We start from the raw sequence: 16,881 nt of genomic DNA, 5'->3' as shown, positions 1-16,881 counted from the left end.
GTACCTCATACTGTGACTGTATTGGAGATAGAGTCAGCAGTTAGTTAGGTTCTAATAGGATACCTGGAGGCCAACAATGAGGTGGTCCTGGTCAGCTATCAGGGAAAGTCAGAGACCTATCCTGGCAGCATGCCACAAGAAGCCAGATCAAACCAGACAGACCCAAGATGGAGGATACCATGACAGGAAACCTCTGACCAAATTAGGAAGAAAAAGCGAGAAACTCAGCTTCCTGCCCCAAGTAATAACTATTCTATCCCCTAGTTAACAACTATCTATAAAAGATAGAAACCCAAGCCAACCCCCAGGGAACACAGTGCTGTCTTTCTTTCCGTGTCTGTCTCACTCCTCATATCTTGAGAGCGTATTTTTCACTTTAATAAACTTTCCCACATCCATTACTCATCTGCTGTGCTGCCATGTCTGTCCTGAATTCCTTCTCCTGATGAGACTAAGAACTTTTGCTGACTCCTTCAGGTCCGGCTGGGTTGAGGCCCCAAGGTGCGGGGTGCCCCTAGTTCACCCCTCAACAATAGGGAATTTGAAGATGTGATAAGACAAAATATGGTCATTAGGGTAGGCCCTGATCCATTAAGATTGGTGTCCGCATAGGAAGAGGAGATTAGAACACAGCTGTGCATGGAGGAAAGACCATGTGAAGACACAGGGAGAAGTGGCTATCTGCAAACCAATGACATTCTTCTCATTCTGCCAACTCCTGGATCTCTGACGTCTAGCCTCCAGAATTGTAAGAAAATAAGTCTGTTGTGTAAGCTGCCCAGTCTGTGGTACTTTATTATGGCAGCCCTGGTAACTGAATACAGCATCCTAACACACCGATTCTCCATCTGGCATATTTATTTTTTCCTCTAGAATGTAAGCATGCAATGAAAGCAGGAATGTTATTTAGTTAAACAGTACATCTGCTGCACTTACAATAGCGCATGACACTAATAGATGCTCAATATTTATTGAATAACTGAATACTGTACTTAAATGAAATTTTTAAAAAGATTTACTCACTTGAGAGAAAGAAAGAGGGGGATGGGTAGAGGAAGAGGGAGAATTTCAAGCAGACTCCCCACTAAGTGTGGAGCCCACAGCAGTTCTCAATCCCATGACCCTGAGATCATGACCTAAGCTGAAACCAAGAGTCAAGATGCCCAACCAACTGAACCACCCAGGTCCCCCTTAAATGAAATTTTTTTCAAGGAAAATCTTTTTTGGGCACCTGGGTGGCTCAATCAGTTAAGTGTCTGCCTTCGGCTCAGGTCATGATCCCAGCGTCCTGGGATTGAGCCCCACATCAGGCTCCCTGCTCAGAGGGGAGTCTGCTTCTCCCTCTCCCTCTGTCCCTCCCCCCACTCATGCTCTCACTCTCTCTCTCAAATAAATAAACAAAACCTTAAAAAAAAAAAAAACAATAGCATTATTCTCTGGTAAACTATAGCTTTCACTGTGTTGTGCAAATTTTAGTAAGTACTATTTATAAATGTTGGTATAAAATAATATATTCTATAAGAAAGCAACTGATTTCTGTGCATTGATTTTGTATCCTGCCACATTACTGAATTGCTGTATGAGTTCTAGTAATTTGGGGGTGGAGTCTTTTGGGTTTTCCACATAAAGTATCATGTCATCTGCGAAGAGAGAGAGTTTGACTTCTTCAATGCAACTGTAGAAAGAGAAATTAGAGAAACAATTCCATTTACAATAGCACCAAAACCCGTAAGATACCTCGGAATAAACCTAACCAAAGAGGTAAAGGATCTATACTCTAGGAACTACAGAACACTCATGAAAGAAATTGAAGAAGACACAAAAAGATGGAAAAACATTCCACGCTCATGGATCAGAAGAATAAACATTGTTAAAATGTCTATGCTACCCACAGCAATCTATACCTTCAACGCCATCCCGATCAAAATTCCAATGACATTTTTCAAAGTGCTGGACTAAATAATCCTAAAATTTGTATGGAATCAGAAAAGACCCTGAATCACCAAGGAAATGTTGAAAAAGAAAAACAAATGGGGGCTAGGGGCATCACGTTGCCGGATTTCAAGCTATATTACAAAGCAGTGATCACCAAGACAGCATGGTACTGGCACAAAAACAGACATATAGACCAATGGAACAGAATAGAGAGCCCAGATATGGACCCCCAACTTTATGGTCAAATAATCTTCGCCAAAGCAGGAAAAAATATGCAATGGAAAAAAGACAGTCTCTTCAATAAATGGTGCTGGGAAAATTGGATGGCTATATACAGAAGAATGAAACTCGACCATTCTCTAACACCATTCACAAAGATAAACTCAAAGTGGATGAAAGACCTCAATGTGAGACAGGAATCCATCAAAATCCTAGAGGAGAACATAGGCAGTAACCTCTTTGACATCGGCCACAGCAACTTCTTTCAAGATACATCTCCAAAGGCTAGTGAAACAAAAGCAAAAACGAACTTTTGGGACTTCATCAAGATAAAAAGCTTCTGCACAGCAAAGGAAACAGTCAACAAAACAAAGAGGCAACCCACAGAATGGGAGAAGATATTTGCAAATGACACTACAGATAAAGGGCTGGTATCCAAAATCTATAAAGAACTTCTCAAACTCAACACCCAAAAAACAAATAATCAAGTCAAAAAGTGGGCAGAAGATATGAAAAGACACTTCTCTGAAGAAGACATACAAATGGCTAACAGATACATGAAAAAATGTTCATCATCATTAGCCGTCAGGGAAATCCAAATCAAAACCACACTGAGATACCACCTTACACCAGTTAGAATGGCAAAAATGGACAGGGAAAGAAACAACAAATGTTGGAGAGGTTGTGGAGAAAGGGGAACCCTCTTACACTGTTGGTGGGAATGCAAGTTGGTACAGCCACTTTGGAAAACAGTGTGGAGGTGCCTCAAAAATTTAAAAATGGAGCTACCCTATGACCTAGCAATTGCACTGCTGGGTATTTACCCCAAAGACACAGATATAGTGAAAAGAAGGGCCATATGCACCCCAATGTTCATAGCAGCAATGTCCGCAATAGTGGAAAGAGCCAAGATGCCCTTCAACAGATGTGAATGGATAAAGAAGATGTGGTCCATATATACAATGGAATATGACTCAGCCATTAGAAAGGATGAATACCCAACTTTTACATCAACATGGTTGGCACTGCAGGAGATTATGCTAAGTGAAATAAGTCAAGCAGAGAAAGTCAATTATCATATGGTTTCACTTATTTGTAGAACATAAGGAATTGCATAGAGGACATTAGGAGAAGGAAGGAAAAGGGGGGGAAATCGGAGGGAGAGATGAACCATGAGAGACTATGGACTCTGAGAAACAAACTGAGGGTTTTAGAGGGGAGGGGGGCCGGGGGATGGGTTAGCCTGGTGATGGGTATTAAGGAGGGCACCTACTGCATGGAGCACTGGGCGTTATACAAAAACAATGAATCGTGGATCACTACATCAAAAACTAATGATGTATTGTACGGTAAGTAACATAACATAATAAAATAAAATTTAAAAAAATATTTCACAAAGCTAAAAGTTAAACATTTTAACTTTTAATGTTGCTAAAACCAAATACTTACTGTTTAAAAATAAAATCCAGAGGGGGTACCTGGGTGGCTCAGTTGGTTAAGCGTCCAAATCTTGACTTCTGCTAGGGTCATGATCTCAGGGTCGTGAGATTGAGCCCTGTGTAGGGCTCTGGGTTGGATGTGGAGCCTGCTTGAGATTCTCTCTCTCCCTCTGCACACCCCCCACCTCAAAAAAAATAAAATCCAGAAACTGAATTTTATCACATAAAATTAGTTTAGTTATATAAAACAATATAAACACCTTCATTTTCATCACGGTTAAACTGTCCAATATAATTAATTTATTTAACTAATGTTTAACCAGTGTCTACATGCAAAGCACTCTGATAATTCCTGGGGATGTAAAGACAGATCTGAGATCTGTAAAATCATGATCACCTCTTTATAAGAATTTAAAGCATAAAGAAATGCTTTCCAATGATATTATTTCTTGAATCAACTGGTTTCTCTCCCAGTGACTTAAAAACTAGTAAAACAACAAGGACAAAAAACTCAACTTTGACCAAAATCTTCGGTAAACGTAGGACTTATTTCTACATGGTCTTAGTTTAAAAAAGCATAGTGTGCTAATAAGCATATATCAATACCCTAACCATTCATATTTATTGTAGAATAAGTTTGGGTCCATTTTCCAGCAGCCTACCCATGTAATAAATTTTAAATGTCTAAAGCACATATTGTCTTGATAAGAGGGTGCGGGGAAGAACTAACCTACTCAACACAAATGTAAATATTTTCATTAGTTTGTATAGCTCCCCTTAAAAAGTATGCCACCAACCCCTAATTGTATCAATCCTCCACTAGTATCTTTCCCACCTGTAAATATATTTCCTTCCTGATCAGGAGCATCTTGAGATGCCTTCAGAAAGATAAAGGCTCTTTATCCACTTAACATTCAATCTCTTTTAGGAAGTAGAAAGAAGGGTAGCAGAATGCTCCAGTTCATTCACCCCTGTGTGGAGAAAGAGACCCTGCAGAGCACCTAAATTAGCCTTCTGGTACCACTGCAGATCCAACTTGGGTTGGGCTAGAGTTGCAAAGTCTATTTGGGTTACCTGCTACCTGTTTACCAGGGTTCAGGATCTGATTCAACTAAGCTTTCATGAAGCAAGTGAACTCCCAAAAGCTTATATTGGTTATATTGGTTATCTGAGGAACAGGGCCCTTATACCCTAAAAGAATACCTTTATACAGATAGTCATTTTTTCCAAGTAGAATAAATTACTGATTTATTTAATGAAATGGTTGAGGGTATTATCCCAAGCAAAATAAGTCAGAGAAAGACAAATATATGATTTCACTCATTTGTGGAATTTAAGAAACAAAACAGATGAACATAGGGGAAGGGAAGGAAAAATAAAATAAGATAAAGACAGGGAGGCAAACCATAAGAGACGCTTAACTATAGGAAACAAACTGAGAGTTGCTGGAGGGGAGGTCGGTGGGGGAATGGGTAATTGGGTGATGGGCATTAAGGAGGACACGTGATGTGATGAGCACTAGGTGTTATATGCACCTGATGAATCACTAAATTCTACCTCTGAAACTAACAATATAGTATATGTTAATTAAATTGAGTTTAAATTAGAAAATTTTTAAAAATTATAAAAGAAAAATTATTGTAAATAATCAAATAATCAAACTCATAATGAAAATGAATATTTATTTCAATTTCTCCTGGTAATAGCACTCAACTCATAAGAAAAACAAACCAAGTTGTGAGATTTTGTTTTAAATGCAGCCATTTTTCAAAAAGTGAAAAGTTGGATTCCGTATTTAATGGCAACAACTGAGACCCCTTCTATTGTAAAACTACCATTCAAAAAATAGTATTTTAAGAAATATATAGTATGATTAACATGATGTGTTTTATAGAATGGATATACATCTGAATGCCAATCTGAATATGGAAGAAATAGATATGTGTTAAAATCACACTGGGAAACAAAATGTTCTTTTTTATAAAAAGCAGCTTGAAATAAAAAGGAACTTGCTAGTAAACTCAATAAATTTTCACACATTTAAAAAAAAAAAACAAATCCCCACCCCCCACACCCCTCAAAAAAGTGGTGGATTTGAGTAGAGCCATTGCATGGCGGCACATTTCTGTGCAATGTGGAAGCTGGTTACATAGTCAGTGATAACTTCCTAAAGTGCATCTTTTGAAGACTTGCCTATTAAATTGCAATATCAAATATAAAATAGTTAACACAAGACATGCAATAACAAAGCTAAATCATTATAAAGTTTTTAAAACTACTTTTAAAACTTTTGATTCACCAAAGGATAAAGATGTCAAATACAGTAGTATTCTTTCTCCAACAGTATGCATTGTATGCTTTTGTCATTTGGCAAATCTTTTGGAGTCGAACAAAAATAATGCAGTCTGAACAATATTTCTTCTGTCACTGTAATACAATTCCTAGGTGCAGAGCAAGAGCTAGATTTTTGGAAGTTTGGGTGCGTTAACCACTGGATTTGCCTCCTGTAAGTATCTCCTCCCTGCATTCTTGTAATCATAGGTGCAGCCGTGAGTTTCTGCATAGCGATGAGATGCACAGAAGTTGTTTCCACATCTAAAGCACAAAAAAAGTTCATGTGAATGTCACATTTCTATAGAGGCTCATCTCTTTGGAAGATCAGATCTGGACTTCGGGTATCCAACAGGAGCCCTCTGGTTCTCTTACCAATTTTCAGCATAGACATTTCCCTTGTGCTCATAAACCAGCACAAGTACCCCAAAAAGAAAAAGTTAACTATCCATGAATATGAGAGTTTATAATAAAGAATCTATTATTGAATGAAACAGGATACAGATCTTTATGAAGCAGTAAAATTGCAAAAGCTGATAAATATGTCTATCATTTCTCTTATAACCAGTAAACCTGGGAGAACTGAATTTGTGAGAAATTCAGTCTCAAAAAAAAAATCACATAAAACCTAATTATGAAAGGGCTTTTAAAATATTTCTACCAAACAAGATGAGCTGTTTCTATTTGAATAAAACATACTCTAAGAAGCAGCAGTTAATTTTAATGCCTGCACTCAAACTAAGGGCAGATACCATCCTCAGAACATATTAATCAATGCTAATGAAAGAAATAATTATGAGAAAATTCATTATTTTTTGTGAATATACTATTCATCCATTTTCAAATAAAACTGTACCATATAATAGTTAAATTACAATAACTTTAAATTTAGTCCCTTTTCTGTCCAATTTAAAACAGAATCTTGGAGGAGGGGTTCTTCTAATTTGTATTCAAACAAAAACCAAGCATATCTATCATAAGACAAAGAAAGTACATTCTCCCATTGATTTAAATCTCCTAACTTGAAGGACAGGAGAGGATCTCATGATTTATAAACTCAGGAGCTGTCTACTTACTCTTCACTTTAACCAATTAGGAACTCAACTGAGGGCTGCTATTTGAACATCATCTTAATGATGTTATGAATAGCCAATTTAAAGAATGTGTTACACTGTATCCCCATGCTGGGTCACCACAAAGAAAGCATCTCAGCTTTTCCAGCCAGCCAACCTGCCTGCATTCGTAGCTAGTAGCCAGTCCAGTTTTCTTCCCACAAAGGAAACAATGCTTTGTTGCTTTCTTCTTTGTTTGAATAGGGGCTTTCACAGGTGGGAGGTGATGAGTACATTCTCCTATTTAAAGAAAGAATACTTTGGTTAATACAGGCACAGCATTTTAAATGTGAAATAGTATTAAGCAAAATATAAAACACATCCCTGTCACAGGAAACTTCCTTGCCATAAAAAATTAATTTGTGCTGGGCGCCTGGGTGGCTCAGTTGGTTAAGCGACTGCCTTCGGCTCAGGTCATGATCCTGGAGTCCCTGGATCGAGTCCCGCATCGGGCTCCCTGCTCAGCAGGGAGCCTGCTTCTCCCTCTGACCCTCCCACCTCTCATGTGCTCTCTGTCTCTCTCATTCTCTCTGTCTCAAATAAATAAATAAAATCTTTAAAAAAAAAAAGTTTAAAAAATTAATTTGTGCTATTTTTATATCCAAAATTATCTACAGAATCTACAAGTGAAGATGCAGAACTGTTGTATTTTTAAAGATGCAGTAAGTTTCTACTGACTGAGACTTATTGTTTTCAGGACTTCTGTACACACTGGCACTTTTCTGATTACTTCCAAAGGCAATCCGTAATTGTAAAGTACATCAAACTTCGACAGGGAATCAAAAAAAATTTCTGGATCAAAATAATTTTTATGAGGCCTCTGAGAGAAAACAATGTAATATATAACACAAACACCCAATAGGGAAAATAAAAGAATACTTTTACATCAAGAAGAAGCACCAGAGTATCATGAAACTGGTCTTTTAGTCCTGATTACACCACTGAAATTATATTCATCAAACCACAAGCAAGTTATTTATTCTTTCTTTTTTTTTAAGATTTTATTTATTCATTTGAGAGAGAGAGAGATAGAGCACAAGCAGACAGAGAGGCAGAGGGAGAGGGAGAAGCAGACTCCCTGCTGAGCTGAGAGGCTGACATGGGGCTTGATCCCAGAACCTGGAGATCACGACTTGAGCCGAAAGCAGACACTTAACCACCTGAACCATCCAGGCACCCCTATTTATTCTTTCAAAACTTTAATTTATTCATTTTTAAGACAACATAACATATATTTTTTTCCCGTAGGTTTCTAAGTGTTTTAAGGTCAACTCAGTTCTCACATGTAAAAAGCATTCTGAAAATTTTAAATGTTATTAATTACATAAAATATCCCGTCATCAATAGTGACTAATATGGTGCACTGCTCAATCTCACAGTACTACTACCTTTCCAAAAAATATTTACTAAATTTTGTACTATTGTAACAACTTGGTTTTTTATCTTAAAAAAACCATTTGCATCAAAATGGATGGAACTGAAGGGTTTTATGCTAAGTGAAATAAGTCAAGCAGAGAAAGACAATAATCATATGGTTTCACTCATATGTGAAACATAAGGAATAGTGCGGAAGACCACAGGGGAAGGGAGGGAAAACTGAATGGGAAGAAATCAGAGAGGGAGATAAACCACAAGAGACTCTGGACTCCGGGAAACAAACTGAGGATTACAGATGGGAGGGGGTTGGGGGTACAGAGTAACAGGGTGATGGGTATTAAGGAGGGCACGTGTGGTGATGGGCACTGGGTGTTATAAGCAACTAATGAACCACTGAACACTACATCAAAAACTAATGATGTATTATATGTTGGCTAATTGAACATAATAAAAAAAACAGCTGTTATTACATAAGAAATAATTAAATCAGGTTGCCTGGGTGGCTCAGTTGGTTAAGCGTCTGCCTTTGACTCAGGTCATGATCTCAGGGTCCTGGGATTAAGCCCCGCGTCGGGCTCCCTGCTCACTGTGGAGTCTGCTTCAGATTTTTTCTTTCTCCCTTCCCTTCTTCCCCCACCCCCGCTCGTGCTCTCGCTTTCTCCAAAATAAATAAATAAAATCTTTAAAAATAAATAAATAGGGGCGCCTGGGTGGCTCAGTCATTAAACATCTGCCTTCGGCTTGAGTCATGATCCCAGGGTTCTGGGATCGAGCCCTGCATCGGGCTGCTTCTCCCTCTCCCACTCCCCCTGCTTGTGTTCCCTCTCTCGCTGTGTCTCTCTCTGTCAAATAAATGAATGAAATCTTTTAAAAATAATAAATAAATAGAAAAAGAAATAATTAAATCAATTTCTTTAATTACTAAGTGAAATACTCTTAGAACTGAGCAAAATTCCAACAAACCTGACTCAAGCAGAGAGGCTCCAAGTCACTGCCCATAGTTGTTACAATAACAGCACAAGCACACTGTGCTTGGTGGCACTAAAAGGCCAAGAAGCAAGAGGCAAACAAAGAAAACAAAAACAAGGGGAAAAGAATGAAAAGAAAAGTGGTAGAGTCTCAGTGGTACTGGTACCTATTCACTACTGAAAAAGGTTTGGGAGGCCTGGGCTTAATGTTTATATGGCAGCTAAAAGTCTCTGAAAATCCTTCAAGGGTTCAAAAAATTGGAATTACAAAGAATTGGTGCTGTACGTTTTGCCACCCAGATTGGGTGCTGGATATACAAACCCAGTAACATTGTCAGCTTTATTACCAGTCTGAAATACTTTCCTAGATCTTGCCTAAAACTGTACACAAAATTGGAAACTAACTAAATGACTCCTAATGGTAGAAACAAAACTGAAAACTAAGTGAATGACTCCCAGTGGTGCCCGAGTGCTAACTCAGTTAATAAGCATTTTCTTCTTCAAGTGCACTTAGAGTTATCAAGAACAAGGTGATGGGGTACTTTCCACTTCTTAAAAAATGAAAATAAGATAAGCATTTGCAAAGGACACACAGGAAAGGTATATATAGTACCAGATATCCTCTGGAAACTCATTAATTGCAATTATCTTTGAAATTCAGGTTTAGAATATTCTTCCCCAATGGAATAACCTGTTGATAATAATTTAGTTCAGTGTAGTCATATTTTCATTTTTTTTTCTTTCCTTGAAATTGCCTCACTTAAGGTTTCCCAAACTTTTTCATTCAAGAACTCTTGTGAATGTGCAGAAACATACAACATGGTAATGACACAAACGCAGACTTCTCCTATGAAAGTGGTTTCCATATACACATCTATTCTTTTATATAAATAAACTTTTTAAATAAACCTCTTAAATAAAACCATTTATAAGTCATCTACTTCATGATAGGACCCATCACGAGTATACATGTTTCCTACTATTCTTTACACTGGCATTCAGGGTCTTATATGTCCAATATGATATCTTTCTAACTTCCAGAGTCATTTTCTGTCATTTATCACATCATACCCATTCTCAGTGAAGCAGCAGACCCCACTCACAGGTGCAGTCTCTTCTAAAATGCTCTATTCCACCTTGTCAACCTAGTAAAACTCTATTCATCTTGTAAGAACATATCATCAATTATCAATTCTTCTCTGAAGCCTTTTCTCAAATGTGCATTGGACATATGAATAAAGAAAAGTCAATAAAATAATTCCAATGTGAAAAGTTGCTTTTCAAAACAAGATTAAAGTTATTTGGAATAACTCACTTGTTTGGCATTCCCTAGTCTAATAATTGATCTAAGACAATGATCTATAAAAATTTACCCAACAGAGGGTGCCTGGGTGGCTCAGTTGGTTAAGCGACTGCCTTCAGCTCAGGTCATGATCCCGGAATCCCGGGATCAAGTCCCACATCGGGCTCCCTGCTCGGCGGGGAGTCTGCTTCTCCCTCTAACCCTACCCCCTCTTGTGCTCTCTCTCTCACTCTCTCTCTCTCAAATAAATAAATAAAATCTTTAAAAAAAAAATTTACCCAACAGAAAAGACAGCCAACAAAGTAATAAGAGTAGTGTTCTGGATGCAAGTTTGGTAATCTCTGCCTAAAAATGATGACTAAACGATGGATAAGATTTCCAAGGGAGACCCTGTAAGTTAAAAGCAAAGAAAACCAATGGAAGAACTTAGCAAATCAATTAAATAAAACTTATACCAAAACTCTCACAGACTCAAGGAAATTCAGAATGATACAGGTATTACTGAAAGGAAATGGCAGCAAGTTACACAGCTCTAGTTCAGGTGATGATCACTGCAGGTAGCAGCTGATGGCTTGACTTAAATGAAATCAACAAAAAGAGTGTATACCTGGGGACAAGCGAGGGATGGTAAAACAAGTTAAAAAAGAAACTCAGGTTTAAGAAAATGAAACAAAACAAAAATCTACAACAATATGATAGCTCATAATAAAAAAGAAGAAGAAGAAATGAAAAAAAGAGAAACAAAGGAAAAGAAAGAAACTATTTCAAGATGGAAGGCCACAACAATCAAACAAGATAAGGATACAAAAGTATCCACTGGATTTGAAACTGTGGACATCTTTGGTGACCTCAGCAACAGGAATTTCAGAGGAAGAGTGAGAAGAGAAGTGAAAAAGCACCAAAGGCCAAATTAGAGTTAAACACAGATATATTATAGTAACAGTGTGGTACTGGCATAAAGAAAGGCAATAAAGAACCCAGAAAGAAACCTTTACATACAGTGTCAAATGATTTTTGACAAGGGTGCCCATGGCCATTCATGGGGAAAGGACGGTCTTTTTAATGAGTGGCACTGGAAAAACAGGATATACACATGAGAAAGAATAAAGTTGGACCCTTACTTTACACCATATACAAAAATATATACATTAAAAAAATTAATTCAAAATGTATCAAAGACCGACCTATAAGACCTAAAACTATAAAACTCCTAGAAAATATAGGGGGAAAGCTTCATGACAGTGGATTTGGCAACGATTTATTTTTTATTTTTATTTTTTTAGATTTTATTTATTTGACAAAGGAGGGGGCAGAGAGAGAGCGTGCGCACACAAGCAGGGCAAGTGGCAGGCAGAGGGAGAGGGAGAAGCAGGCTCCCCGCTGAGCAGGGAGCCAGGCGTGGGGCTTGGTCCCAGGACCCTGGGATCATGACCTGAGCCAAAGGCAGATGTTTAACTGACTGAGCCACCCAGACACCCCTAATTTGTCAATGAGTTATTGGACACAACACCAAAGTCACAGGCACCAAAGGAAAAAAACAGACAAACTGGACTTCATGAAAATTAAAAACTATTGTCCATCAAAGACACTGTCAGGGGTGCCTGGGTGGCTCAGTCGGTTGAGCGTCTGCCTTCGGCTCAGGTCATGATCCCTGGATCCCAGGATCAAGCCCCACGTCGGGCTCCCTGCTCAGTAGGGAGTCTGCTTCTCCTTCTCCCTCAGCCCCTCACCCTGCTCATGCCCTTTCTCTCAAATAAATAAATAAAATCTTAAAAAAAAAAAAAGACACTGTCAATAAAGTAAAATGGCAACCTATAGAATGGAAGAAAATATTTGCCAATCATATACCTGATAAGGGATCGGTATCCAGAATATATGGAGAATATCTAAAACTCAACAACAACAAAAAACCCCAAAACAACCCAATTTAAAAATGGGCAAAATATTTGAACAGACATTCCTCCAAAGACGGACAAATAGCTAAGCGCATAAAAATATACCCAACATCACTAATCATCAGGGAAATGAAAACCAAAACCACAAAGAGATACTACCTCATACCTGTTAGAATGTCCATTATCAAAAAAACACACAAACAAATAAACAAAAACCCAGAAGATAACAAGTGTTGGTAAGAACGTGGAGAAACTGGAAATTTTGCACACTGTTGGCGGTAACGTAAAATAGTGCAGCCACTATGGAAAATTGTATGGCAGTTCCTAAAAATTTAAAAATAGAATTACCATATGAGCCAGCAATTCCACTTTTGAGTACATACTCAAAAGAATTAAAAGGACATATTTGGACATCCATGTTCCTAACAGCCTTATTCATAAGAGCTAAAATGTGGAAACAGCACAGGTCTCCATCCAGAGATACATGGATAAGCAAGATGCTGAATATACACACAATGGAAATTATTCGGCCTTAAAATGTATGGAAATTCTAACATATGCTACAACATAGATGAACCTTGCTAAATGAATTAAGCCAGACAGAAAAAGACAAATGCTGTATGATTCCACTTATATGAGATACTTAGAGTATTTAAAATTACTGAGACAGAAAGTAGAATGGTGGCTACTAGAGGCTGGGGTGAGGCAGGTGAATGAGGAGTTAGGGTTTAATGGATACAGAGTTTCAAGTTTTTCAAGATAAAAAGAGTTCTGGAGATGGACCGTCCAACAATGTGAATGTACTTAATGCCACTGAGTTATATGCTTAAAAATGGTTAAGACAGGGGTGCCTGGGTGGCTCAGATGGTTGGGTGTCTGCCTTCAGCTCAGGTCATGATTCCAGGGTCCTGGGATCAAGTCCCGCATTGGGCTCCCTGCTCCATGGGAAGCCTGCTTCTCCTTCTGCCTCTCTCTCTCTATCTCTCATGAATAAATAAATAAAATCTTTTTAAAAAAATGGTTAAGACAGTAAATTTTATGTTATGTATATTTTACCACAATTCAAAACTGAAAAAAAGTAGATATATTAAGACTTTAAAACTTTGGGCCTTACATAGCAGTGAAAAATAAACCCTAAGTATCTCTTTAAAGGCATAAAACTCATGTGATAACCATAATATACATTATATTGGTTGTCACATCCGTTTTATATACTTTTATAAAGTATCCTTGAGAACTCCGGGGCTACAAAGGTGGTACATCTTTGGTAATGAGTTCCCATCCCTAGTCTGGGTATTAAACCACAAAAGAAGAGATAATAACGGCTGCCCTGGAAATAAGGACTGGCCAGTGCACTTTTAAGGTGTTCCTGGAAGAAGGGAGTGCTAATGTTATAGCCACTTTTGCTACTGAGCTTTGGAAAGGGCTGGTTCAAGGACAGTCCTTTCCTTTTATCCAGAAATAATTGGTTCATCAAAAGGAGCTCTTACTACCATCCTTGATACTGGATCATGATATTAAGAAACACCTCTCTAGGATACTTTCACAAAACCCACCCAGCAGCCCAGCTTGGCTGTAGAGTGGCCAGTGACTGAGAGGATTGGGAATTACATGTTAATTCTTCATTCTTCTTATCTTTTTACATAGACCATATCTTTTCCCAAGACAACAGAGACCTTAATTTCAATTTTAGTTTTATTCTTCAAATATGTCCTACAGTCAGTTCTCATAATCATTTTCTAAGTGGAACAAAGTTTAGGGAGAATTTACTCCATACATACCACAAAGAATGTTCTTCTTTTCTCTCTGAAAATACAGTATGCATAACGAAATGATTGTTAGGCTTATATTTTCAAAATTATTGGCAGCTTACCTACTCTTCTCCCTGCTGCTGTGTTATTTCCAATCATTCCAATACCACGGGCAGACTATAATTAAAACACAAAACATCTACAGAGGTAAGTTAATGAAGAACAGAAGAAAAGATCACTAAACATGAAATACTTGTATTTTTTAATATTTTATTTAAATTCAAGTTAGTTAACATATAGTGTATTATTAGTTTCAGGGGTAGAATTTAGTGATTCATCAGTTACATATAACACCCAGTGCTCATTACATCAAGTGCCCTTCTTAATGCCCATCACTCAATTACCCCATCCCCCAATCCATCTCCCCCTCCAGCAACCCTCAGTTTGTTCCCTATAGTTAAGAAACTATTATGGTTGTATTTTATTATGGAAATGCTGTTGGGCTTTCATTTAATTAAATTTTTAATTAAATTAACTTGGAATCTGTTTCTCACATCCAGCAATATTTTACTTATTATTTTTCCTTAAGAGAATGAAATTTTATGGCATAAATAAAAGTTCTTATTTGGGAAAAATTGATAAAAATATTCAGCATTAGGGGTGCCTGGGTGGCTCAGTCGTTAAGTGTCTGCCTTTGGCTCAGGTCATGATCCCAGGGTCCTGGGATCGAGCCCCACATCAGGCTCCCTGCTCCGCGGGAGGCCTGCTTCTCCCTCTCCCACTCCCCCTGCTTGTGTTCCCTCTCTGGCTGTGTCTCTCTGTCAAATAAATAAAATCTTTAAAAATATATATTCAGCATTAAAAATATGTCATAAATTGTTTGCACAAAATTATTTTCAAATTACAGTTCTCAATTTAGGACTAAAACGTTATTTAAAATTCAACTGTCAAAAATATTTTCTACAAACTAGATAAACATTTTATGAGAAACTTATGAAAAGAATTCAACCTTAGGCCTCCTTACTTATGTAAACAAAAAAACAAATTTTAAATATGTTGAATGACTCTAAGGATAACTAGTAGAGCATACTGAAAGGCAAATACTTACTAGAAAAAAATCTGTAGGTTCTAACTGGGGAGAATTTTTCCTAAGATTTTCCTCCTGAAAATGCTGGAGGCTTGTAGACAGCCCAATTCCAGAGGTCCGAAGCCTGCCTGCTCCATGTGTGCTCTGTAAGCTATCTCTGCTTGCACTCCGGGCCAGCGAAGCAAGAAAACCTATATTATTTACACAACCAACAGGCTCTTTGGAAGCCTTGTTAGCCATTTCTGTAATATCCCGAGCCTCAACTTTAGAAATAATATCAGATCTTTTCCCGGGTGAATCAACTTTAACAGCTCGAAAGCGAGTAGTCCTAGAGAAAGAAGAATCAGTTATATTTCGAACATCCAATGACCGAAGCACATTTTGTGATGCAGGAGACTGGAAATTCCCAGACTCAAAACATTTGGACTGCCTCTGTGATTTCACCAGAGAATTATGGAGCGACACTGGTGTAGAACAGCGAAGAGGTGACAGGAGTCTATTCTTGTGAGGACTTAATTCACGGTGGTTGAGAACTGTAGTTTCTACCGATTCACCATTCAACATTCTTGCAACATGTTTAAGATGCTGCTCTGCAGCTTTCAACCCTTTGTCATCATTAGTGAGTAAGAACTCTGAATTTACCTTCGGTGTGACTTCTAAGCCACTGCTCTGTTCATCAGTGTTTCCTTCTGTAAATGTAGCAAATGAACCCACTTCAGGTAGAAGTGACTCTTCAGTTACACATTCTTCCGAAGTTGAAAATAAAACAGTGTCATCTTCATTATTAGATGACAAATTTCCTGAAAAGTGTTTTGTCCGCCTAGGCAGGGATGATCCAAGATGGAGAACAGAATCAGCAAGCTCTTTGTCATTTTCCAACTCCATATGGGGTATCTGAGGTGGTAGTTTGATGCTACTATTGGAATGAGACAGTGTGTTACTCTCCCAGTTATAATCTTCCTTAAGAAAATCGCTAGTGATAGATGACACGGGTCTATCAGCAGGGGGCAGAGTTGCCAAACTTGAAACTGCATTGCTGGAAGTTTCAGGTAGATATGCATTATCAGGAGAAGGTAAACATGACTGCCCAATGTGGGGGAGAACCCTTAACAATCTGTGGCGAGCAGCTGCCGTAGAACTACTAGAAGGTCGAGGAGCTGTAGGTGGACGAGGTTTTACCTTGACAGCTTTCTTAGGCTAAAAAAAAAGAGTGAATACATAATTTCTCACAGTCATTTTGTCTACCTATTAACAAAAATTAACGAAGGAAGAAAATGTTATTTACTGCAACATTGGCATTTTGATAACCTCAATTAAAAATATCTTAAAAGATTAAAATCTTAAGCTTATGACTGAGAAGAATTTTGCTCTCTTTCTCCATTGAGGATGATTTCCTGAGAATGTTAAAGAAGATAAATTTTGTTTTATTTATCTTCCTCACTACTGATTATTTGTCAGAGTTTT

The 16,881-nt window shown here is 37.9% G+C and overlaps 1 protein-coding gene across 8 annotated transcripts in view; it reads right to left on the bottom strand.

Moving 5' to 3' along the window:
- Positions 1–4,722: 4,722 nt before the first annotated feature.
- Positions 4,723–16,881, bottom strand: part of ZFAND4 (zinc finger AN1-type containing 4) — an 80,932-nt gene continuing 68,773 nt past the window's right edge. For 3 of the 8 annotated variants that reach the window (XM_045878305.3, XM_064594960.1, XM_064594959.1), the window contains 4 exons: positions 15,439–16,614; positions 14,453–14,507; positions 7,159–7,276; positions 4,730–6,188 (listed from right to left, as the gene is read on the bottom strand). In XM_045878305.3, the coding sequence (XP_045734261.1) occupies positions 6,053–6,188; positions 7,159–7,276; positions 14,453–14,507; positions 15,439–16,614 (1,485 nt within the window). In that variant the 3' untranslated portion in view covers positions 4,730–6,052. Of the gene's footprint in view, positions 6,189–7,154; positions 7,277–14,452; positions 14,530–15,438; positions 16,615–16,881 lie in introns of those variants that run through there. The other 5 variants (XM_064594957.1, XM_064594961.1, XR_010412503.1 and 2 more) reach the window with 5 other exon arrangements.

This window comes from Mirounga angustirostris, unplaced genomic scaffold (assembly GCF_029215605.1).
Source record: "Mirounga angustirostris isolate CCGP_5_RB_7025 unplaced genomic scaffold, mMirAng1.0.hap1 SCAF_6, whole genome shotgun sequence".
Lineage (NCBI taxonomy): Eukaryota > Metazoa > Chordata > Mammalia > Carnivora > Phocidae > Mirounga > Mirounga angustirostris.
Note: the sequence above shows the minus strand (reverse complement) of the source record. Positions and strands in the feature narration are given on the sequence as shown.